The 27,572-nt window shown below is 40.8% G+C and overlaps 1 protein-coding gene across 1 annotated transcript in view; it reads right to left on the bottom strand.

Annotated features, from left to right (window-relative positions):
* The window catches only part of LOC126418926 (glucose dehydrogenase [FAD, quinone]-like), a 669,636-nt gene that overhangs the window by 179,825 nt on the left and 462,239 nt on the right, over positions 1–27,572 (bottom strand). Inside the window, exon 7 of the mRNA XM_050085953.1 lies at positions 7,219–7,416. Coding sequence (XP_049941910.1) covers positions 7,219–7,416 — 198 coding nt within the window. The remainder of the gene's footprint in view (positions 1–7,218; positions 7,417–27,572) is intronic.

The following is a 27,572-nucleotide window of genomic DNA, read 5'->3' as shown; positions in this document are numbered from 1 at the left end:
TGTCAGTACAGCAATTTTTAACCTCAAAACAAATTTCAGTACTAACACATCCACCTTATTCACCAAATATCGCTCGGTGCGACGTTTTTCTATTTCCAAGAGTCAAGACGGCGGTCAAGGGACACCATTTTCAAACAACACAAGATGTGCAAAAAGCTGTGACGAGGGTCTTGGAGGATATTACAGAAGATGAGTTCCAGAAATGTTATCATCAATGGAAGAAGCGTTGGAAAAAGTGTGTGCAATCAGAAAGGAACTACTTTGGAGGAGACAACACTAAACTTCACTAAAACGGTAAGCAACTTTTCTTTCACGTCAGTCTCATTACTTTATTGTCGCACCTCGTAGTTCTTGTTTTAGGGCGATCCCGTGGACTAGGGGTAGGGTCTTTGACTAGTAATAAAAACGTCATGGGTCATTAGTCCGAATCAAGTCACAGCTTAAACTATGAACAAATATCAGGAGCTATGGCGTTAGAAGACTTCCGGCATAAGAACTCACCCAGCGACCTTGTGAAAGACGGAGGAGGAGCTGACAGAGGTTTGGGGCACTCTCTTGTCATTGGGCTGGAAACTGCCGCTAAAGGCGGAAGAATAAGAAATGATCATGGTATGAAGATGCAGAAGGCAACGGAAACCACTGCACTAGAGGCACAAAATGTGTACCCACAGGACTTGCAACTTGTAACCAAAAAACTCTTATTATAATCTCTTTATTGACAAAAGATTCCGGATTAGTCCTCCGTGCGGATCTTCAAGAGGAAACTGCAATACATGAGAAAAAGACTGAATAACCAACATAAGAATAATGTTCTACGAATGGAGCCGTGGAATGTCAGAAGTCTGAACCTGATAGGTAAACTAGAAAATCTCAAAAGGGGAATGCAAAGGCTCAATCTAGATGCAGTGGGGGTCAGTGAAGTCAAATGAAAAGAAGATAAGCATTAACAGTCAGACGAAGATAGGATAATATCAACATCAGCAGAAAATGGTATAACGGGAGTAGGAGCCGTTATGAATAGGAAGGTAGGGCAGCGAGTGAGTTACTGTGAACAGTTTAGCCGTAGGTTTCTTCTCATCAGAATCGACAGCAAACCGACAGCGACAACTGTAGTTCAGATATACATGCCGAAATCACCAGCTGAAGATGAAGAGAGAGAGAAAGTATATGAAGATATTGAAAGTGTAATTCAGTATATAAAGGGAGATGAAAATCTAATAATCATGAGGAATTGAACCGCGGTTGTTGAGAAAGATTTACAAGAAACAGTTACGGAATATAGCCTAGGGGGCAGGAATGATAATGACTAAGTCCCACTAATAAATTTTAGATGGTAATCCGGAATCACGCTGCTGCTACGGTCGCAGGTTCGAATACTGCCTCGGGCATGGATGTGTGTGATGTCCTAAGGTTAGTTAGGTTTAAGTAGTTCTACGTCTAGGGGACTGATGACCTCAGATGTTAAGCCCCATAGTGCATAGAGCCATTTGAACCATTTCTAGCTGAATTACGTCACGGTCAGACAGAGATTCTGACACCTGTTACTGGATTGTAAAGCATATCTAGGAGCAGATACTGACTCAGGACAGACTTCAGTAATAATGAACAGTAGACTGAATTTGAAGAGAATCGCACGTGAGAATCAGTCTGGAAGGAAGTTGGATGCAGAAGTACTGAGGTATGTTAACACGCATTTGAAATTCACTAAGGATGTGATTACTACGATAAGGGAAATCACAATAGGTAATGAATTGATGAAGAGTGGACATCTCTAAAAAGGGCAATCACAGATGACTGAACAGTCGTAGACACAAGGAAGGTAACAGATGAAGTACTTAAACTGATTGACAAATGGAGGAAGTACAAAAATATTTAGGGGAATTTCGGAATACAGCAATATAAATCACCTAGGAATGAAAGAAATAGGAAGTGAATGGCACACAGGGTGTAAGACCTTCGGGAAAAAAGTGAAGTAATCGTAAAGAATTGACTACCGGAAGAACAGACTCAGAATACAGAAAAGGAAAAACAACCTGCGATGAAATTAAAATCAAGGACTGTACCTTTAAGAGTACAATGGGAAGTCAACTGTTAAATGCAGGGGAGAGAACGGACAGGTGGAAAGAGTATATTGAAGGCCTCTATGAGGGGGAGAGTTGTCTGATGATGTGACAGAAGAAGAAACAGGACCCGATATAGAAGAGCGAGGGGATCCAAAATTAGAACCGGAGTTTTAAAAACCTTTGGACGACTTAAGATCAAATAAGAAAAAACTAAACTCCTCCCGAACAGACCTTGAAGGCCCAACGGTGCCGACCGGCCGCCGTGTCATCCTCAGTCACAGGCGTCATTGGATGCGGATATGAAGCGGCATGCCGTCGACCCAACGCTCTCCATGCCGTTTGTCAGTTTACAAGACCGGAGCGGCTACTTCTCAATCAAGGAGCCCCTCGGTTTGCCTCACTAGAGCTAAGTGCACCCCGCTTGCCAACAGCGCTCTGAAGACTGGATGGTCACCCACCCAAGTGCTAGCCCAGTGCGACAGCTGTTAAGGTTGGTGAGCCACCGGGAACCGGTGTTACCACTGCGGCGAGGCTACTGGGAAGATCAAATAAGACGGAAGGGATATACAACACTCCATCGCAATTTATAAATTCATTGAGGGAGGTCGCAACAGAACGACTGTTGCCGATGGCGTAAAGGATGTATGAGATTGTCGACGTACCGTCAGACTTTCGAAAATATGCCATCCAAACAATTCCGAGGATAGCAAGGGTAAAAAAGTGCGAAAAGTGTCGCACAGTCAGTCAGCTTAACATCCCATGCATCCAATCTGCTGACAAGGCTAATATACAGAAGAATGGAAAACAAAATTGAGGATCTATTAAATAACGATCAGCTCTGACTTTGGGTTTGATAATGGAAGCAAGACAGGAAAAATTAAGAAGCTTTCATTGAATTTTTCGATCTAGAAACAGCGTTTGACATTGCGAAATGGTGCAAGAGGTTCGAAATTCTCAGAAAAATAGGAGTTTGCTACAGGGAAAGACAGGTGGCACACACTGAGGTGATAAAAGTTGTGGGATAGCGATATACAAATATACAGAGGACGGTTGATCGTATCGCGTACACGAGGTACATAAGGGCAGTGCAATGACGGAGCTCTCATTTTTACGCAGGTGAATCATGTGAAACGGTTTTCGACGTGATAATGGCTTCAGGACGAGCATTAAAAGACTTTGATCGCGGAATGCTAGTTGGAGCTGGTCGAATGGGACATTCCGTTAAGAAAATCGTTAGAAAATTCAACATTCCGAGATGCAAAGCGTCAACAGTGCGTTGAGAATACTAAATTCCAGGCATTGCCTGTCACCACGGACAGCGCAGTGGCCGACAGCCTTCACTTAACGACCGAGAGCAGAGTTGTCAGCGCTAATAGACAAAAACCCAGAATTCTAAACCCCTCACCTGGTTCATATTCACTGATGACTTCTTTCCTATCTGGATTGAAGGTGGGGACACCTTATTCACATTTCTCCAGAACTTCAACAACTTCTCCCCCATTTGCTTCACCTGGTCCTACTCAACCCAACAAGCCACCTTCCTAAATGTTGACCCCCACCTCAGAGATGGCTACATCAGTACCTCCGTCCATATCAAACCTACCAACCACCAGCAATACCTCCACTTCGACAGGTGCCACCCATTCCATACCAAGAAGTCCCTTCCATACAGCCTAGCCACCCGTGGTCGTCGCATCTGCAGTGACGAGCAGTCTCTCTCAAAATATACTGAGGGTCTCACTAAAGCCTTCACTGACCCTAATTATCCTCCCATCCTTGTACAAAAACGAATCTCCCATGCCTTATCTTTCCAGTCTCCCACCACCTCCCAAAGGCCCACAGCCCGGCCGCAGAGGAGCATTCCCCTCATAACTCAGTAGCATCCGGGACTGGAGCAACTGAATTACATTCTCCACCAGGGTTTCGATTACCTTTCATCATTCCCTGAAATGAGAAATGTCCTGCCCACTATCCTTCCCACCCCTCCTACTGTTGTATTCTGGCGTCCACTGAACCTACACAATATACTCGTCTATCCTTACACAACCCGTGCTCCCAATCCCTTACCTCATGGCTCATACCCCTGTAGTAGACCTGGATGCAAGACCTGTCCCACACATCCTCCTACCACCACCTACTCCAGTCCAGTCACTGAAATCACCTACCCAATCAAAGGCAGGGCTAGTTGTGAAACCAGTCCTGTGATTTACAAGCTAAGCCGCAACCACTGTGCTGCATTCTATGTAGGCATGACAACCAACAAGCTGTCTGTCCATATGAATGGCCACCAACAAACTGTGGCCAAAAAACAAGTGGACCACCCTGTTGCTGAATACGCTGCCAAACATGATATCTCTCATCTCAATGACTGCTTCACAGCCTTTGCCATATGGATCCTTCCCACCAACACCAGCATTTCTGAATTGCGCAGGTGGGAACTTTCACTGCAATACATCCTATGTTCCCGTTACCCTCCTGGCCTCAACCTTTGTTAGTCACTGTCCTCACCCATCCAGCCCCCTCCCTGTTCCCATTCCAGCACTACTCAGCCATCATTTCACCGCCACACCCAGTCTTTTAATTTCTTTTTATTTTTCTCCTTTCTGCTACTTACCCCCTCCCCCCTCTGCACCTTCTCTCTGTTTAAACTGTAACACTTCACTGTACGGCACTCCCACCATACCATCCCTCCCCCTCCCCACCCCACCCTCCTCCTTACCCCTACCCAGTCGCCACTCCCATCATACAGTGGTGCTGCTGCTCGCACTCTGGTTTCAGTTCCCTGAGACTGCAGACGTGTGTGCAAGTTGTATTTGCGTGAGTGTGTGTGTGCGTGCGTCTACGTGTGTCTACTACTGACAAAGGCCTTTGTGGCCGAAAGCTACAATTGTGTGAATCTTTTTGTTGTGCCTATCGTTACTCAGCATCTCCGCTATATGGTGAGTAGCAGCTTTCCTCCTCTGGTATTGAGACAAACAACACTGTGTGAAATAATCACAGAAATCAATGTAGGACTTACGACCAACATATCTGTTACGACCCTGTGGTAAAATTTGCCATTAATGGGCTGTAGTAGCAGACAACCGACGTGAGAGCTGTTCATCACTTGCAGCGCCTCTCCTGGGCTTGCGACCGTGTCGGATGGACTCTAGACGACTGGAAATCCATGCGCTGGTCAGATGAGCCCCTATTTCAGTTAGTAAGAGCTGATGGTAGGGTTCGAGTGTGGCTCAGGCCCCACGTGACCATGGACCAAAGCTGAAAACAAAGCACTGTGGATACTGATGGTGGCTCCATAACGATGTGGGCTGTATTTACATGGAATGGACTGGGTCCTCTGCTCCAGCTGAACGGATCGTTGAATAGAAATGGATCTGTTCGTCTCCTTGGAGACAATTTTCATCCATTCATGGATTTCATTTACCCAAACATCGAGGGTATTTTTATGGATGACAATGTGCTATGTTACCAGACCACAGTTCTACGCAATTTGAAGGACATTCTGAATAATTCGAACGAATGATTCGGCCACGCACATCACCTGACATGAATCCCACCAAAATTTAAGAGACATAATCGAGAGGTCAGTTTGTGCACAAAATCCTGCAGCGGTAACACTTTCGCACTGATGGACGAGTATAGAGGTAGCATGGGTCAGTATTTCTACAGGGAACTTCCAACGACTTGTTGAGTCCATACCACGTGGAGCTGCTGCACTACCCCGGGTAAAGGATGTCTGACGTGATATTAGGAGGTATCCAATAACTCAGTGTACAAAAGATACAAGAAACAAAAGATTGCAATAAGCCTGTAAGACCAAGAACGAAGAGCTGGGAGTATTAGGAGGTATCCAGTAACTCAGTGTACAATACCTACATGAATCAAAAGAGAGCAATAAGTCTGGGAGACGAAGAAGGAAGTGCTGGGAATAAAAACGATGTGAGAGAGGGATGCAATCCTTGTCCCTTGCTGTTCAGTCTATTTGTCGAGGTAACAATGACGGAAGTAGAAGAAAGATACAAGAGTGGAATTAATATTCACGGTGAAAGAACAGCAATGATAAGGTTCGCTGATGATATTGTTATCCACAGTGAAAATGGAGAAGAATTACAGGATCTGTTCAATGGAATGAACAGTCTAATGAGAACTAAATTTGGATTGAGGGTAGATTGAAAAAAGACAAAAGTAATGAAAAGTATCAGAAATGAGAACAGCGAGAAACTTAACATCGATATTGGTGGTCACGATGTAGATGAGGCTAAGGAATTATGCCATCTTTGGAGCACAATAAAGCTTAGCTGACGAAGCAAGGAGACGTCAAAAGGAAACTACCACTTTCCAAAGGGGAATTCCAGACAAAAGAGAGCATTCCTGGCCAAGAGAAGTTTCCTCATATCAAACATAGGCCTTAATATGAGGGCCGGCCAGAGTGGCCGTGCAGTTCTAGGCGCTACAGTCTGGAACCGAGCGACCGCTACGGTCGCAGGTTCGAATCCTGCCTCGGGCATGGATATGTGTGATGTCCTTAGGTTAGTTAGGTTTAATTAGTTCTAAGTTCTAGGCGACTGATGACCTCAGTAGTTAAGTCGCATAGTGCTCAGAGCCATTTGAACCTTAATATGAGGGAGAAATTTCTGAAAATGTATGTTTGGAGCACAGGATCACAACATTGTAAGATAGTGAATCATGGACAATAGGAAGGTGGTACAGAAGAGAATATAAGCGTCCGAGTAGTGGTGCTGCAGAAGAATGTCGAAAATCAGGTTGACTGGTAAGGAAAGGAATGAGGAACTTCTGTACAGAATCAGCGAGGGAAGAAACACAAGGAAAACATTGGCTAGAAGAAGGGACAGGATGAGAGAACATGTGCTAAGGTGTCCATGATACTGGCTGTGCTGAACACCTAAGCTCCAGTCAGCATGATTAGTAGCCTCTGCCTTTATGAGCCGGGTGATCACGTCGACAAGCACACGCGAATGCTCCCGAATCAGGAATTTATTGCTAGCTCATTGGTGGGGGTCTCAATATGCTCGTGATACTGACCACCAAGCACTTGGATTCGGTTATAAATACAGCCCAGTTGGGCAGCTCTCGTGTTGGGAGTTTTGTGCCGCTAGGTTAAAGCTGGGAGACCCGGGACGCCTGTGGTACTGACCGCCTCCGCGCCGCCCAGCACGGTGAGCGGCCCCTGGCCCCTGGTGATCCAGGCCGCCAGGTTGGGCAGCGCCCGCAGCTGCTCCTCCGTCAGGCCGACGCCCGTCTCGTTCACCATGAAGGTGATGCCGCCGATGCCCACGTGGTCCTGCAGGTTGTAGCCCACGGACAGGTTCGCCAGCACTGGGATGCCCAGCTCCTGCAACCACAAGAACAGCATTTAGTTACAAGTCTGGAAAACTCGAACTTGACACATTTCACTCTGCCGTAGCGAACTGACGCAGTAAATACCGGGTGATCAAAAAGTCAGTATAACTCTGAAAACTCAATAAACCACGGAATAATGCAGATAGAGAGGTACAAATTGACACACATGCTTCGAATGACATGGGTTTTTTTAGAACAAAAAAAAACTAAGTTCACAAAATGTCCGACAGATGGCGCTGCACAGCAAAACGTCAGAGACTGCGCATGACAATCGTGTATAAAAGGAGCTCTAATGAGAGACAGAATCAGATGCGCCACCAGTCGCAGCATGCTGACGTTACCTGGAAAGGCGCTTTTAGTGAAGCTGTATTATCAGAATGGGGAATGTGCTAGTTCAGCGTTACGATCCTGTCGCCATAGGAAAGGGGATTCGAACGGGTGAAGGTCCGTTGACAAATGCAGCTGTGGCGAGAATGATTTCGTAGTTCGAAGCCACGGGTTGTTTAGAATATAGACCCCGTAGTGGCCGACCGAGCACAAGCTGTAACGCTGCTGAGCCAGTTCAGGAAGAAATGGAGACTGTAGCGGGTTCGTCTATGCACGGGCAAGTCAGCGCTCGTGGAGTCGCACGTCGCACCGGCATTCCATACGCTACTGTTTGGTTGGCACTGAGGCATACCCTCCGATGCTATCCGTACAAAATCCATCGGCATCATGAACTGTTACCTGGCGATTTAGTGAAGCGGTGGGCATTTGCGGTGTGGGCGTTTCAAAAGATGGCAGAAGATGACGATATGTTGAGTAACGTGTTGTGGACCGACGAAGCTCATTTCACGCTCCGAGGGCCTGTCAACGCCCACAACTGCAGAATTTGGGCTACCAAAAAACCTAGAACTGTCGTGGAAACTCCATTGCACGACGAGAAAGTCACGGTATGGGTTGGATTTACCACATCTACCGTTATCGGGCCTTTTTTCTTCGAGGAAATGTGTGGTTCTGGTTTGGTAACTGCTACCGTGACGCGTGAGAGGTACGCCGATATGTTACAGAATCGCATCATCCCCAGCCTGGCTGATAAACACCTGCTGGAACGTACGATGTTTATGCAGGATGGAGCTTCACCCCGTATTGCTAGACGCGTAAAATATCTCTTGCGCGCGTCGTTTGGTGATGATCGTGTGCTCAGCCGCCACTTTCGTCATGCTTGGCCTCCCAGGTCCCCAGACCTCAGTCCGTGCGATTACTGGCTTTGGGGTTACCTGAAGTCACAAGTGTATCGTGTTCGACCGACATCTCTGGGGATGCTGAAAGACAACATCCGACGCCAATGCCTCACCATAACGCCGGACATGTTTTACAGTGCTGTCCAAAACATTATTCCTCGATTACAGCTATTGTTGAGGAATGATGGTGGACATATTGAGCATTTCCTGTAAAGAACATCATCTTTGCTTTGTCTTACGTTGTTATGCTAATTATTGCTATTCTGATCAGATGAAGCGCCATCTGTCAGATACTTTTTGAAGTTTTGTATTTCTTTTTTTTTTTTTTGGTTCTTATAAAATCCTATGTCATTTCAAGCATTTGTATCAATTTGTACCTCTCTATCTGCATTATTCCGTGATTTATTCAGTTTTCAAATTTATACTGACTTTTTGATCACCCAGTACATTGGAGGAAAAAAAACTCGCAACACCAAAAAGGAGCTGTTTGACTTAAGCAAAAGTTGGTAGGCGTCTTTCTGCATCTGATAGATTATATCTATTCAGATTTCGTGCCAGTGATATAAGAGTGCGGCAAGTAGCACCACTGCGAGGATGCAAATCAGGTTTACCTTAAATACACGCTGTAACGGTCGTGAGCTTGAGTTACCTCTGGAATTTATCGTGGTGAGCTGATGTTCGTCGAGAGTGCCTTTAAGGGGGAACATAGGAGAAAATGGACGTGTTTGCATAATCTAACACAGTTTTTGGTATTTGAGAGATAATAGAACCAAATTTTGCACGTGAGGTAATTATGTTATGGTCTACATTCTGGAATTAGTTCAAATTTTTTCTCAAAAAATTTGATCCTGGCACTGTTGGAAATTTTCGCAACGGATGCTATCACACAAGGAACATTTTCCCAAAAATTACTTTACTTACAACTTCTTAGTAATCAGATACGCAAATGCGTGGAACAGTTTTTTTAATATCAGTTTAGAGCTATTACAACTTATATTAAAAATAATGCGTATGAAACAAAGCAATTTCAATTTCTCAGAAAAGTAAATAATTTTGACAGAAATACACTTAGGTAAAATTTTTACCACAGGAAGCTGTGTTATACTATGAACAAAGTCTACAGAAAATATCACTTTTCTATCTCCAGTGGTTCAGGGGAAAATGTTACTGATATACTGAAAAGCGAAAGATTTTATAAAGGTTTACACCATAAACTAGAACCTTAACGTGATACTTCAGTTTCTCCCGGCGTATTTTTTGCTCGAACAGTCCACGGGTATACTGCCGGTTCTATGGACACTCTGAACCGCCAGTATACCCGTAGAACCTTAATGTTGATGATAATAATAACAGAACATGTAAATTCTAGATCAATTATCCGAAAGCCACTATTCAATTCGTCTTTAGTCGACAAACCCTATACCAGTTCCAAGTTTCTTCTGTGAACTGCTCGTCGCCTTAGCTTCACACTTATCTTCCACTGAATTATGTTCGCTCACTTGTAGAAACTATTTATTCACACGTAAATGGAGAGCTTAAGCCCCTTTTCGTAAACAATTTACCAGTATATCTTGACATTTTAAAAGGTAAATCATACAAAAAAGGCTTGAACACAGTCATAATTCACACACTAACAGTAGAATTGAAATGTTTATATTTCTGCACCACAGACAATAACAGCTGCCAAAAATAGCCAGCGGAAGTCTAAGATAACACGGTGTAAACGGGTCCAAGCGTTCTATACTCTTTCGATGCTTTTATGACAGCAGGAAGTAATAAAACATCGCAGACAAGAAGAGTGTCGTCTAGAAAAGTAGGCGTGGCATTGCGCAGTGATTGAAACAAGACAGCTTTTTTATCATTTGTAGATCTAATTAATCTCTGAAAATTGGAGACAGTATTTTTAATACGCTACATGACTATCTGGTGGCAATTTTTTTTTATTTTTGACCAATTTTGCCTACGTCCCCCCTAATGCGACAAAAACACCATCAACAACAACTCACTGAGTTCCAACGATGCTGTGTAATAGGATTACGAGAAACAGGATGTTCGTGCTGCGGTATTGCAGGAAGAGTTGGCAAGAATGTAGGAACTGTACATGATTATTGACAGTGGTGGACACGAGAATGTACAGTCCCAAAAACACCGGCTCCGGACAGCCACTTGTCACAGCCGAAAGGAAAGACCGTAGTGTTCAGCGCGCGACTCTGGTTCATCGTACTGCACCTGCAACAACAATTTGAGCACCACAGTGACACAAGGAACTGTTACAAAACGGTTACTTCAAAGACAACTCTACATCTACATCTACATGACTACTCTGCAATTCACATTTAAGTACTTGGCAGATGGTTCATCGAACCACAATCATACTATCTCTCTACCATTCCACTCCCGAACAGCGCGCGGGAAAAGCGAACACCTAAACCTTTCTGTTCGAGCTCTGATTTCTCTTATTTTATTTTGATGATCATTCCTACCTATGTAGGTTGGGTTCAACAAAATATTTTCGCATTCGGAAGCGAAAGTTGGTGACTGAAACTTCGTAAATAGATCTCGCCGCGACGAAAAAGTCTTTGCTTTAATGACTTCCATCCCAACTCGCGTATCATATCTGCCATACTCTCTCCCCTATTACGTGATAATACAAAACGAGCTGCCCTTTTTTGCACCCTTTCGATGTCCTCCGTCAATCCCACCTGGTAAGGATCCCACACCGCGCAGCAATATTCTAACAGAGGACGAACGAGTGTAGTGTAAGCTGTCTCTTTAGTGGACTTGTTGCATCCTTTAAGTGTCCTGCCAATGAAACACAACCTTTGGCTCGCCTTCCCCACAATATTATCTATGTGGTCTTTCCAAATGAAGTTGTTCGTAATTTTAACACCCAGGTACTTAGTTGAATTGACAGCCTTGAGAATTGTACTATTTATCGAGTAATCAAATTCCAACGGATTTCTTTTGGAACTCATGTGGATCACCTCACACTTTTCGTTATTTAGCGTCAACTGCCACCTGCCACACCATACAGCAATCTTTTCTAAATCGCTTTGCAGCTGATACTGGTCTTCGGATGACCTTACTAGACGGTAAAGTACAGCATCATCTGCGAACAACCTAAGAGCTCCGGGTCCGTCGTCCTGTACCTTGCATTCCACTGGCCCCAAACCATCGCCATTTGCGACTTCAGTGGTGTCAAGCCAGAGCTCATTGGAGAGCAGGGTAGAGAACTGTTGCCTTTTCTGAAGAAAGCTGGTTCAGCCAGGGTGCCAGTGATGCCGTGTGATGGTTAGAAGGAAGCCAGTTGAGCGCTTGCAACCAACCTGTCTGCGTGCTAAACACAGTGGACCAACACCTGGAGCTATGGTCTGGGGCGCGATTTCATATGACAGCACGAGAGCTCTCGTGGTTATCCCACGCACCGTAACTACAAATTTGGACGCAAATCTGGTGATTCGTCCTGTTATGCTGCCATTCATGAACAGCATTCTGGGGTATGTTTTCCAAGAGGATAACGCTTGCCCACCTACCGCTGTTGTTACTCATCGTGCTCTACAGAGTTCCGAGATATTCGCTTCGCCTGCTCTGTCAGCAGTTCTGTCTCCAGTCGAGTTCATCCACAATCAGCATTACTACTCCCTGTATTGACCGACCAAATGCAAAAGGCATGCAACTCCATTCAACAAAATCACATCCAGCACCTGTACAATACAATACATGCACTTTTCCAAGGTTGCAGTCAACATTCTGGCGTTTATGCTTCTTATTAATGTACCATCAGTTGACATTCGCAATTACTTGCCTTGTGTTAACATTAACCTGTGATCTTGCAAGGTTAATCACTTAAATATGTTACCCAGACAAATATATTCCCAAAATTTCATTACTCTACATTCATTATTTTTTCGTGATGCGATTTTTTTCCGTCACTGCATGTAATGATACGGCCTGCATGGAAAGGGTTATGTGATGTATCAGGTAGTGTAACTTGCTGTGACAGTGCGAGAGAGAGAGAGGGAGAGAGAGAGAGAGACAAAGATATTGTTTATTACTCTGTGGCGGTCAGCGCTCACATAATTAGTCTTAGGATATAGAGCTTTTGTTCTTCTTTAGAGTAAATTTGACTACTGGAGAGCCATTCTTGTGATGTAAAAATCGGCGCCATTGCGAGTTTTTGATTCACATTGTAAAATATATGTGTATATGGAAGGAAATCAGTTAATAGAACAATAAAATATTGTTCATTTTAAGAAGGTACGTGTTATTCTACACCCAGCGTATACTTCTATTGTGATTTAATAATAAATACCAGCGTGAGAACAATTCCGACGGGAGTGTTCAGTTTTAGTGAAACGGTCCGATGTTTTCTTCGGAAAAGAACTCACTTCATGGATCATTCAAATCCACAATAGTAACTGGACATTTCTCAGAACTGAAAGCAATCTGATTGCTATGCAACAGAGCCCCGAAGAATATTTCACCGTACTTTGGTTACCACTTTCAGCTCAACACGGTATCTGCAGCATCTGGAGCAGATTTCTACAACAGCGGAAGCGTGTAATCGTTATCAGTTTCACACATCGCCCTGTGTACGCTGTATGTATTTACCCACAACAGTGAACATACAGTTACTCACACACATTAAAAAAGACAATACGAGGTGGTGTGGGAAACATTTCAGTATAAAGGTCCTGTAGAGCTAACCAGTAATTAGCCTAGTAGTAGTAGTAGTAGTAAAAGAAATTGTTTTTTTCAAAGGAGCCTTTATAGTTACTAGTCTGCTATACCACTCACAGCTTTCACTCATCAAATCCCGATAGAGAACATCAAATCCCAATGGAGAAACAAGTTAGGGTGTTCACAATAGATGGAGCTGGCATGATGGTTAAGACTAAGCACCAATGTTGATAGTTATATTTGTTGAGAATGTTATTCTGCAACTTCCATTACAGCTTACAGATGAGTGAGCCGTAAGTCAGAAATGAATTTGACACTCACCGATAAATACGCAATCCACGCAAGAGATCTCAATATCTCAATGCAAAATTTATCAAATCAGAAGAACCAAGGAGAGTCTATGTTACAGTCGGATGACGAAGCACTCTTTCTACTTCGTTATTCTGGTTGACAACGACCTGTTGCAGGCTACATTTGACAAGACATAATCGAATGCAGACTCATCACATAAATTTAACTTGCTACAAATGTTGATGTGCAATGTTTTTGTACTGTCGTCTCCTGTAGATATCAAGTTTTGCTGATGAACCTGCTGATGCTTCAAATCTAGCGAACCAACAAAAACATTTTCAAATAAAATATGAAGTATGCTTACAATTTTCGCAGCAGCTCGCAATAAAACTGGTTACGCTGAGATAAATGTACTACCCGAGCTTGGATCATATAAAATGAAAGGTACCATACTGAAAACATAAAAACCAAAAATCCGCTACTACATAGCTATACAAAAATGTTTAAATATTAACTATTACAAATACTTAATGTAATTAAAACGATGATTATGGACTTCTCAAAAAAGATAACAATTACTTTTATTTCAGTTATGAAATATATGTTCTAAAGTTTATTTTTCATAAATAGATCGATGTATGATGGTAATTTCTTTGCTGCGTGTGGTTAGAAGAAAATATTTGTCTTACATTTTTCAGTCGCTATACATACTTGAAGGGCGATGATGGAGAACGAGTAATGTGTGTTTTATTGATTCGTATTGTAAAGTGAATTTTTCAGGAAGTCCACCAGTTTTCACATAATTCTTGAAGTAGTAACCCAATCATCCTTTAAACATCATAAAAAGTTACAGCACAGGAAGGAAATAGAGACTGACCCAACAACACACAACGAAGTAAGCCAACAAAAAAGAGGAGTATTATTATAATTAAAATTGCTTATTTAAATACGACCATCTCGCACAGGAATCTGAAGTAATGGGGGGTAATACAGACATGGGAGACGAACGTAGTGTAGTGAAACAAGAGTAGGAAAACGTTAGTCACGATCTTGTAAAGCAGAAAATAACGTGTGGATGAATTGAAAAGATATGATAATGACATAAGTACCATGCTGCTGTTACTAAAAACGAGTGAGAATCATAAAAAAGGAAATAATAACCAGTTCGCAGAAACTGGTCATTCAACGGGAGTGTTATTTGATTGTGCTAGTAAGAATACAGCTTAAATAAACGATTGCCTAATGATATAGTTAATAGAAATTTTGTTAACAATGTTGATACCATGTTCTGCAATATTACAGGGAAAAATTTTCCAGGTGAAGGTAGTTCACATCCTGTAGATTTTCTGCAGCATTGCAGAGATAATTTTGTGTATAATATGACTGATATTATGAAAATCAAGCTTGTTAAGAAGTTTCTGGAAGGTGAAGCATTAGGCTGGGCTAATCAGTATACTAATGATGACACAACCTATACAGATTTTGAGAAAGGATTTTTTGACAAATTTTGGTCAGGAACTGAACAAGCTAGAAACAAAGAGTGAATTTCTCAATGGGCCACATTACAAGGAAATGATGTATTAGAATGAAACAGTATTGCAAAAATCAACTTAAAAAATTAGCTCATTTGAGCAAACCTTTTAATGAAATGACCAAGATTGTGCTTTAAAAGGCACATTACCAGCTAAGGTACAGCAGGATCTAGTCTATGAGCCAGCTGACACAATAGACCAGTTTTAGATTGAGCAGGAAAAAAAGGGAAATACAACTATAACAGACACATGCAAATTGGAATAGTAATAATCATAACAGGAGGGAACATGGTGAACACAATGGTAACAACCATCATCAGAAGGAACATAATAGAGTAAATTGTAACAATTTTCATTCTGGGAAGCAACATAGTTGCACCAAAAAGAGAAAAAAAAGAAAAGAAGTTATATGTATGTGTTCCACAAAACAAAGAAAGAGAAACATTGTAGAAACAAAATGTTTTCTACCATTTGTAAATAACTATGTAGTTACAGTTTTCATACATTTTTGTGCAAACAATTTAAATGTGGTAACTTATTTTTGCATGTGGTGTGTTACTTTTCGACTAGTTGTAAATAACTCATAATTTATATTTTGTTATGTTCTTCCATGAAGTGGAAGCCCAAACCAATTCATGATCATTTGTTCAGTTCTTAACATAGTTACTTTGTGATGTGTAACATACTGAATGTCAGAATGCTAGAATTGGAATCTGTAACATGGAAATGGGAAAAAGAGATTTATGCTACTGTCATGGTGTTTCTTTAAGGTGATTTTATTGTTATTGATAATGGTTGGTGGTGAATTGTAAATTGAGAATATTTTGTGAGAAGTGACAAGCAATGAAAATATTTAATGGTTTATGGTGAGGATAATTTAATAATCGTGGTGTCACCGCCAGACACCACACTTGCTAGGTGGTAGCTTTTAAATCGGCCGCGGTCCGTTAGTATACGTTGGACCCGTGTGTCGCCACTGTCAGTGATTGCAGACCGAGCGCCGCCACATGGCAGGTCTAGAGACGTACTAGCACTCGCCCCAGTTGTACAGCCGACTTAGCCAGAGATGGATCACTGACAACTACGCCCTCATTTGCCGAGACGATAGTTAGCATAGCCTTCAGCTACGTCAATTGCTACGACCTAGCAAGGCGCCATTTATCTTTTGCTGGTTATCTTATAAAGCCTGTACTGTCAGACCTATGTTCACCAATTGTGGATTAAAGTTAAGTATTCAAGCAACTACGTACTTTAATTGCTAGTCTTATTTCTCTGACCTGTTCCAGACCTCACGACAGTTTGCGTGATCTTTCACAGCGTGCATTTCGGCCTACTCTAGCAACACAGTGTTGGCTCTTCTGCCAACACTTCAATAATGATGATTATGTTGATGTATTGTGGAGAACTATGTTATGGAAGCAATGGACTAGAGATGTTTATTATGTATGTGAGTAATTTACATTCAGGAAATAATCTAAAAACTTATTGCTAAGTATCTGTAGCTGGAGAAAGTAGTTAATGGAGGAATCTGAGACAGGATTTAAAGTAAAATTTTAACAGAGCTTTGCAAACATAAAAGTACAGAACCATGTGGATTAATAATTTAACTGAGCTACTACATAAAAAATAATTACCAACTGTGCTAAGTAAAGAATAACATTGAAGCAATGTAGAAACCAAACACTGTAGGCAGATTGTATTTTACAGTGAAATGATGAATAGATATGATGTCACTACTAATTGAGATGTGGAAAATTTTCTACTGTGTCAGAATTGACTCTCTGATGTATTGTTTTGCTTGTGAATATTGCTTCATCAATTAGAATTTCCATGCTGGAAGGGTTGTCTGTTACTTCACTATTTACCTTTTTATAATTACATTTTATTATGTGTTTGTCTTCTGCTGTCTCAGTATAATGGAAATGAGTGAAGATAAGTTCTCCAACATGACAGTAATGAGGTTATATGCATTTAAAAAAAAAAGGAACTTTCAGCTAGTGTTAGCTATATCAAGACACCTAGCGCTTTCATGAGTAAAAAAAGTGTTTATGGAAAATGAAAAAGTAAGACGTTTATAAGCTATGTCAGTTCATTTATTATTGTGGTGTCTTTGTGAGGGAAAGGCATAATGGAGATAGTTGTTTTTCAAACCTATGTGAAGTTAATGTTAAAATATTTTTTGTTGTTTATAATATGTGTTGTGCTATTATGAATAGAATAAAAGAATTACAATGCAGAATAATTTTTCTGTTTGAGGCAATTGATAGATAGTATTATAAGGTTTTGTGTAATATTTTGTGATGTTGATGAGGTTTATGTTGAGAAGAATTGCTGTGAAGGATGAATGTTTATTGGATTGTGAGCTATAATGAAAACATCTTGAATAATCATTTTTTAAATGTTGTAGAGAAAATAGGATCTAAATGTTCATTAGAAGAAGCAGGGCAGTTAATGGAAAAGGCTGTACCCACACCATTTGATACGACTGAAATTCCACACACCTCTCCTTCTGAAATTAGGAATATACTAAACCCTCTCAAGAATAAAAGCTCACATGGAATTGATGGCATTTCCAGCAGGATAAATCTAACTTTGGCTCAGAAGGGGGTAAATTATGCTGCACAAAAGTCTTTGGTCACTTACCCAAAATCATTAAAAGTCTGACAGATAGCCACATAGCATTTAAAAGGAAATCAAAAGAATTTTTAATGGCAGCTCCTTCTGCTCATTAGACGAATTTTTGGATATATCAAGTGGGTAATTTCCTAACCCCTATCCACCAAAACAAAAAATATTAAGTGTCATGTAATATTTTGTGTAATGTAATATCTTTCATAGACACCTTTTATTAACCTGACACGTTCCACATCATTACGAAGTGTCGTATTCATGATCTATGGAACAAATACTAATCTAATCTAATCTATGAGGTTTATAATCATGTTAAGGAAATGAAATATTAGGGACTTATTGGTTCTCTGTTTTGTAATGCATTGTAATTTTGTTTATGATGGTATGCTGTAAAAAAATTCTGAGAAATGACCATATGGAACTTAGGAAAACTGATGTTGAGCATTAGCCTTTGATTACGTGATTGACGTTTAGGGAAGATTGATCTGGGTCTGATTTGCTGAAAATATCTGAATTATATTTAACAACTATATGATTCCATAGTATTTACATGAGAAAGAGTTAGTATTGGTATTAACTGACATGTTCCAAATATATTGTTGCTAACTATAAAGTGTTAACACCTTGTTAAATTATTAGCATGTTGATTTTAATCACGAAATTTGTGGAAAAAAATTCTCTGGAATCTGGGTTGGGTTGATTTGGGGGAGGAGACCAAACTGCGAGGTCATCGGTCTCATCAGATTTGGGTAGGATGGGGAAGATACTCGGCCGTGCCCTCTCAAAGAACCATCCTGGCATTTGCCTGAAGCGATTTAGGGAAATCACAGAAAACCTAAATCAGGATGGCCGGACACGGGATTGAACCGTCGTCCTCCCAAATGAGAGTCCAATGTGATAACCATTGCACCACCTCGCTCGGTTCTCTGGAATCTGGAAAATGAGCATTAGAGAAACTCTTTTTGCTGTCTAAAATTACTTTTCATCCAGTGACACTAGAACATTTCTTGTGTATTAGCTGTGGAGAGGGAGTGTGTGGATAGCACTACTACACTTCTCATGAAATAGTTGCAGTTCCTTGTGCTGTAGATAATTTCCTTGTGTTTACTATGATATACATTTTTTATGTTCAATACTATTTTGCATATGTAGTGAACTATCATATTGCCCCATAGAATCAGTATACTTTATGTAGCTGTGAAAGAAGAATTTTTCAATAAAACAGTGAAAGATAGTTGTAAATGAACAGTGCATGAAAGCAAATTTCAATGTTGTTGGCATTTTTGGGACAATTTATGGCCAATATTTTTTAAAATAAATAACCAAAAAATCCAGTTTTCCAGAAAACATGTAAGAATGAGCTAGTTATCACATTCTGTAACATAGCTTGAAAGACTTTAAAAGGAAAACTTTCATACACTATTGTATAATCTATTATGTGACATGAAAACTAATGGATCCAAAATGTTTATAACAATCAGAGACTAATGGATAAAATGAGTGATAAAACTGAAAAGTTTGCACATGGTATAGGTAGGGGGTCTGCTGACTTTGGTAGGCATACCACATGGTGAGTGGTGCCTTCCCTAGCTGGGTATATCCATTCTTAATTTCTCGTGCACACTATTCTGTCTCTTTCCCAAACAGGTTCTGTTCCCACTGTGCTCTTCAATTTTTTTCTCTTTTCTATTTGGGATGTATCCTGTTTTCTGTCACAACTATTGTGGGTGAGGTGAAACGACAATTCTATACTTTTAGCACCTGCTGTGTCTGGCATAAAAAAGTTTTTGCACAACAGATCAAAAATAATTTTTATTATAGCATATTTTTGTATGCCAAGGGTTCAGTGTTCTGTACGAAAGAAAAATTTGGAATTAAGACATTGTAAAATGTTATTACAAGAACATATCATTGGTATTATGAGAAAAAGCAGTAAGTTCCTAACTTAATACATCGATTTTATCCTGTCATCTAAAGTATTTTGGTATATTTTCATTAAAGTATTTCAGATAACTCAATATGGTCTACGATTTTTTTTTGTAAGGCATTACCAATCTATGATATTTCACTTTGTAAAGACAGATTAATAAATTTTGGTATACAGACATTTTTTTATGATTACTAGTTCTACTGTCGTGGCTAATAGGATAAAATCACTGTTATGTGTACTATCTTTTAAATATCCCATATATGTTATATGATATGTGGCAATAATTTGAGAGCTACAGAACAAGTAAAAGGTCAGTTTTTGAAATTGTTTTGAAAATTTGTGAAAAAAACCTTTTTTAAGCAAAATTTTGCTCTTGTTCTTCTTTGAATTAAGTGATGAAGCAGTTAAAATGCTGCATATCATATAATGAAGAACCGTTGAATATTGTTTCTTACACTCCAAAACTTGTTGGCATAACCGATATTATTATTTTGTATCGAAATTTGTCTCTCATTTTATGCTTACAAAATTTTTGGGAGGCAATTGTAATAAAACTGGTGATGGTGAGATAAATGTACTAACCGATCTTCGATCATATAAAATGAACGATACCGTACTGTAAACATAAAAAGCAAAAATCCACTGCTACGTACCTATGCAAAAATGTTTAATTATCAAGTTTTATAAATACTTAATGTAATTCCAATGATGATTATGGACTTCTCAAGAAAGATAAACAATTACTTGTATTTTATTTATGAAATATTTGTTTCAAAGTTTATTTTGCGTAAATAGATCGATGTATGACAGTAATTTCTTTGTTGGAAGAAAATCTTTGTCTTACTATGTTCAGTTGGTTGTGTGGAGTATTATTATAAATAGAACTGGCTATTTAAATTCCACTGTCTCTGTCACTGGCTGCAGTGTGTCATTCTCAGTGTGGCAAGTTCTGCGAAAATATGACCAGCCACCCAAATTACTAACTTATTTCACAAATTAATAAATCGAATTTTGGCAACAAGAGAGTGGGTACAGTTAGAAGCTGCACTTGAGGAAGATGTATATCTGTAGCTAGGATATCAAAATCTCTAGTCCTCAAATTCATATTTACGGAATAAATGAGAGATAAACAGGACCAAAAACTTTCTTAACAAAGTTTTTCAACCTCGTGTGCAAAGTCCTTATTTAATCACAAAGACAAAACTTCAGTATGACATCGTTAGCGTCAACTAATGTGTGACGCAGTAGTTTCGGCGCTAATAAAGGCGAAGGAAATGTGTAGAAAGTGAACACAAAGAAAAAAAAATTGGAAACAATATTATGGCAAGGAGCGAAGAATAAGATGAGTATGAGAAGGGAGATATCATTCTTTCCAAAATAATTTGGCTGTGCACTGAAATAAATAAGTTAAAACGAAGACACATGGAGTAGACGAAAAACCCTTAGAATTATAAATATCATGGGACAAGCAACCTTAGCTATCTTTTCCACTTGATATTCAAGATACATGAGAGAGGAAAATAACCTCAGATTTCAGTAAGAATGTAATAAAGCATGCAGGTGCTGACAGGAATTACTGACACATCAGTTTAATAAGTCAATGTCGTAAAACAATATCGCGAAATATTTACGGAAAAATGATGAGACTAAAGCTGGCTTTGCGAAGATTTAACGACGGCAGAAGTTAAGAGGATATAAAATGTGGTCTTTATGGAAGTGAAATATGAATGAGATACAGATCAGAAAATCGTAGAATACTAGCTACAGAAAACTTACGATTCCATCTACCTTCTGTCATTTCGTCACAGAAATCCATTATATTCTCACATAACTCCATTTTCCTTTCCTGAACTGCTATTTTTATGAAAAGTGTGCTTCAGTTGTTTTAATTCGGCTTGTAGGTGTTCTGGTTCGCAAATTATTTTGGTTCAGTCGCCAGCTCACTGCGTTCTTCCATCGCTAATATTTATATGGAAATACCTTAACGAATAGTTCTAGAACAAGCATAAAAAAGCATTTCGACGGTATCGGATTGCGGATGACGTATTTGTATTTTGGACACGTGATAAAAAAGACTTTAGAAGAATACTTTTGCTATTACAAAAAGAGAAATCTAAAAATTTACTTCACTGTGGAAGTGAAAAATGACAAAGAAACATCCTTTTTGCATGTTTTTGTTGTGAGATAGCACGATGGAAGGAAGGAAGATAAAGTTTTTCAGAAAACCACGCACTTAGACATATATTTACATAAGAATTCCATCACCTCCAGTAAAACAGGTTTGTCATGATGAAAAGTCTTGTCGACAGAGCGAAACAGACTTGCTCATGGGAATACTTAAACGCCGTATTAAATCATCTGAACCACGATTTCCAGAAAAATGACTATTCAGGAAAAAATGAAATCGATTTCTGCGACCAAACAATCGCAGGCCGAAGAACATACATAAAAAATAATGATGGAAGAACTCAGTTTCTCTCCCGTTTATTAAAAACTAGCTTAGCTTCATCTGCTTCCCAAGCGTTTTCTTGGAAACAATAAAAAATAATTTTTGACCTACTGAAAAACTGATATATTCAAGAGCCGTTTCTTTTTCGCTGTAATTCTGATAAAGCCAATTTGTTGTGGTGATTTTTGCACTGAACAGCCAAAGAAACTGGTACACCTGCCTAATATCGTGTGGGGCCCCCGCCAGCACGCAGAAGTGCCGCAACACGACATGGTTTGGACTCGACTGATGTCGGTAGTAGTGCTGGAGGGAATTGACACCACGAGCCCTACAGGGCTGTCCACAAATCCGTAAGAGTAAGAGGGGGTTGAGATCTGTTCTGAACAGCACGTTGCAAGGCATCCCAAATATGCTCACTAACGTTCTTGTCTGGGAAGTTTGGTGGCCGGAGGAAGTGTTTTAACTCCATAAGAGTGTTCCTGGAGCCACCCTGTAGCAATTCTGGACGCGTGGGGTGTGGCATTGTCCTGCTGGAATTGCCCAAGTCCGTCGCAGTGCACAATGGACATGAATAGATGCAAGTGATCAGACAAGTTGCTTAAGTACGTGTCACCTCTCAAAGTCGTATCTAGACGTATGGTTCAAACTGCTTACACCCCACACCATTGCAGAGCCTGCACCAGCTTGAACAGTCCCCTGCTGACATGCAGGGTCCATGGATTCATGAGGTTGTCTCCATACCCGTACACGTCCACCCGCTCCATGCAATTTGAAACGAGACTCGTCCGACCAGGCAACATGGTTCCACTCGTCAACAGTCCAATGTCGGTGTTGACGGGCCTAGGTGAGCGTAAAGCTTTGTGTCGTGCAGGCATCAAGGGTACACGAGTGGACCTTCGGCTCCGAAAGCCCATATCGATGATATTTCGTTGAATGGTTCGCACGCTGGCATTTGTTGATGACGGAGAAATGAAATCTGCAGCAATCTGCTGAAGGGTTGCACTTCTGTCACTTAGAACGATTCTCTCCAGTCGTCGCTGGTCCCGTTCTCGTGGGATCTTTTTCCGGCCGCAGCGATGTCGGAGATTTGATGTTTTACCGGATTTCTGTTGTTTACGGTACACTCGTAAAATGGTCGCACAGGAAAATCCCCACTTCTTCGCTAACTCGGAGATGCTGTGTCCCATCGCATGTGCGCCGACTACATCATGTTCAAACTCACTTAATCCATATAACCCGCCGTTGTAACAGCAGTAACCAATCTACCAACTGCGCCAGACGCTTGTTGTTATACGTAGGCGTTGCCGATCGCAGCGCCGTATTCTGCCTGTATACCAGGTGATCAAAAAGTCAGTATAAATTTGAAAACTTAATAAACCACGGAATAATGCAGATAGAGAGGTAAAAATTGACACACATGATTGGAATGACATGGGGTTTTATTAGAACAAAAAAAAAGCCAAAGTTCACAAAATGTCCGACAGATGGCGCTGGACAGCAAAACGTCAGTGACTGCGCATGACAAACGTGTATAAAACGAGCTGTAATCAGAGAGAGAATCAGATGCCCCAGCAGTCGCAGCATGTTGACGTTACCTGAAAAGGCGCTTTTAGTGAAGCTGTGTTATCAGAATGGGGAATGTGCTAGTTCAGTGTTACGATACTATCGCCATAGGAAGAGGATTCGAACGGGTACAGGTTCGTTGACAAATGCAGCGGTGGCGACAACGATTTCAAAGTTCGAAGCCACGGGTTGTTTAGACGATAGACCCCGTAGTGGCCGACCGAGCACAAGGTGTAATGTTGCTGAGACAGTTCAGGAAGTAATGGAGACTGTAGCGGGTTCGTCTATGCACGGGGAAGTCAGCGCTCGTGCAGTCGCACGTCGCACCGGCATTCCATACACTACTGTTTGGTTGGCACTGAGGCGTACCCTCCTATGCTATCCGTACAAAATCCACCTGGCGGTTTAGTGAAGCGGAGGGCATTTGCGGTGTGGGCGTTTCAAAAGATGGCGGAAGATGACGATTGGCTGAGTAACGTGTTGTGGACCGACGAAGCTCATTTCACGCTCCGAGGGTCTGTCAACGCCCACAACTGCAGAATTTGGGCTACCGAAAATCCTAGAACTGTCGTGGAAACTCCATGGCACGACGAGAAAGTCACGGTATAGGTTGGATTTACCACATATAGCGTTATCGGGCCTTTTTTCCTCGAGGAAATACGTGATTCTGGTTTTGTAACTGCTACCGTGACGGGTGAGAGTTACGCCGATATGTTACAGAATCGCATCTTGCCCAGCCTGGGTGATAAACACCTGCTGGAACGTACGATGTTTATACAGGATGGCGCTCCACCCCATATTGCTAGATGCGTGAAAGATCTCTTGCGCGCGTCATTTGGTGGTGATCGTGTGCTCAGCCGCCACTTTCGTCATGCTCGGCCTACCAGGTCCCCATACCTCAGTCCGTGCGATTATTGGCTTTGGGGTTACCTGAAGTCGCTAGTGTATCGTGATCGACCGACATCTCTAGGGATGCTGAAAGACAACATCCGACGCCAATGCCTCACCATAACTCCGGACATGCTTTACAGTGCTGTTCACAATATTATTGCTCGACCACAGCTATTGTTGAGGAATGATGGTGGACATATTGAGCATTTCCTGTAAAGAACATCATTTCTGCTTTGTCTTACTTTGTTATGCTAATTATTGCTATTCTGATCAGATGAAGCGCCATCTGTCGGACATTTTTTGAACTTATGTATTTTTTGGTTCTAATAAAACCCCATGTCATTCAAAGCATGTGTGTCAATTTTTACCTCTCTATTTACATTATTCCGTGATTTATTCAGTTTTCAAATTTATACTGACTTTTCGATCAGCCGGTACATATATCTGTATTTGAATACGCATGCCTATACCAGTTTCTTTGGCGCATCAGTGTAAATAACTTTCCTTGATGAAGTTCCCAGATTGTAGCGCACTCTAATCTTTTCACGATAACTGAGACATAGAAGCTGGTCTTTTCGGAATGTACTTCTGACTAAAAAGCGATTATCGTGGCTGGAGTCAGAGGACTTTGTTAATCCTGCCTTTTGATTTATTGTGGTGTTATTTCTTTATTTCTAACTGAGAACTCAAAAAAGAAGTTTTATGTAACGAATTATTTTCGTCCACTATTTCATCCCATTAGGGGGTGAATTTCCATAATTACTGAAACCAACAAGTCAAATATAAATTTTCATAGATTTAGTTTCAGAAATTCTTTCATAATGAAATTTTTCTATAAAAATTTTCATCATGTATTTTGCCCCCTTACGGGTTCAATTGCCGTACACACGGAAATATATATATTTGTTATTTCCTGCTGACAATCCAAATACAAACTTTCATAACTTTACGTTAAAAATGCTTTCACATTGAAATATTTTCATAAAACGTTTCATCCCGTACTTCCTCCCCTTAGGGAAACATGTAATTTTCTATTTCCAACCGAGAAGGCAAATACCAATATTCATAGATCTAGCTTTAAAAATGATTAGGAGTTCTTTAATGATTACTTCTTTTCAAAAAACTTTCACTCACTATTTCACCCCCTTAGGACTTCAATTTATAAAATGCTGAAACACGTTTTTTTTTTTTTTTTTATTTCTGAACGAGAACCAAATACCACTTTTCGTAGTTACAGCTTAAAAATTGTCTTAATACCGACATGTCTTCAAAGAACATTTTGACTCCGTTCTTCACTCCCTTAGGAGTGGAATTTCGAAAATTCCTTCTTAATCGATGCCTATAGTGTAAGATCAACAAGTTTCAGGTTTCTATCCTTAGTGGTTAGGGCCGGCCTATGAGTCAGTGAATCAGTCAGGATATTTCCTTTCATATAGAGAGAAGTTTTCCAGCGGTGCCGGGGGCACCTTCGAGGATGTCCAATGCAGCTCTGGACGAAGCAGCAGGAACAATAAAGTTTCGTGGACCACGGTCATACAATCCGAAAGACTCAGCAGCATCTAAGACAAGTGGTCGTGGAAGCCTTCATTGTATATTTCCCATTGTTCATTCAAAACTGTTGTCGCCTGAAATATTCATTATATGTCTGGAACCGCGCTACCGCTACGGTCGCAGGTTCGAATCCTGCCTCCTTAGGTTAGTGAGGTTTAATTAGTTCTAAGTTCTAGGGGACTGATGATCTCAGATGTTAAGTCCCATAGTGCTCAGAGCCATTTGAACCATTCATTACAGACCATTAACCAACGCACTGGGTATTCTAAAGTCAGTTATAAGGTGTGACTTCTAGGGTTATAGTACTATTCAAATAGTGACTAAATGATTTTCCAAGAGAAAAACGTGTGGTTCTTACCGACAAAGTCCAATCTGCACGTAGCAGGAGAAAGTAACAGAGCGAACTAAAACAAATACTCAAAGACATATGAAACACAAGCAAGTTGCGATGCAGAGCGGTAATACAAGAGATGAATTTATAAATCAGCAGGATGGTACTATTATTGGCAGGGAATAGCGATGATAGAAACTCGCTGTTTACTATCGACTGACTAGGTGTGTATACTCTTGAACGAGAGGTCTCTGTAGCCAGAGAGAGGAGGAGAGAGGGAGAGGGCGAGAGAGAGAGAGAGAGAGAGAGAGAGAGAGAGAGAGAGAGAGAGAGAGGGGGGGAGAGAGAGAGAGAGAGAGAGAGAGAGAGAGAGAGACAGAGAGAGCGAGATGAGCATATATTATCTTTACTGTAACATACCAGTGTTTCCCAAACTATATTGTAATGGTGAACAGACAGCTTACTTTACTCTCCCGTTTAGATCCTGTTACAGACCATATATTTCAAGTTTCATAATTAAATGTTTAGTAAAACATGACTTCCTCAAACTTACTTTCTCGATCCATCTGTTACGCATGTGCATTCTGTCTTTCAGGAAGTAACACTCATGGTCCAGAGAGTTTCAATCTGGCATCAATGCGGGGGGTATCTCCATTCATAACACGCAATATAAGTTAATAAAATGTTAAATTAAATGGTTAAGCAAATTTAAGAAAATACAAAAAGGAGCAGGAGGAGGGAGAGATAAATTGAAGGCGAAAGTGACAGAGAAAATTCGCGTCCTCATCTACATTTATACTTTGCAAACCACTGTACAGTGCATGGTGGAGGGTAGTTTGTAGCATTATCGATTTTTTTTTCAGTCCAATTCAATTTGCGTATTGAGCGTGTGTAAAACGATTGTCTTACCCCTCTGTATGCATCGTAATCTCCCATACATTTTTCTCAAGATCTCTACGTTAAATATAAGATGATGTCAGCGCAATGGTGGCACATTTCAAATCGCAATTATGGAACTGGACAGAAAATAAACCATTCTCTCAGGGTACTTTAACCCATTCACGTCTACTTACTTG

The sequence above is a fragment of the Schistocerca serialis genome, chromosome 9 (genome assembly GCF_023864345.2).
Source record: "Schistocerca serialis cubense isolate TAMUIC-IGC-003099 chromosome 9, iqSchSeri2.2, whole genome shotgun sequence".
NCBI lineage: Eukaryota > Metazoa > Arthropoda > Insecta > Orthoptera > Acrididae > Schistocerca > Schistocerca serialis.
This window is presented reverse-complemented; position numbering and strand designations above follow the sequence as displayed.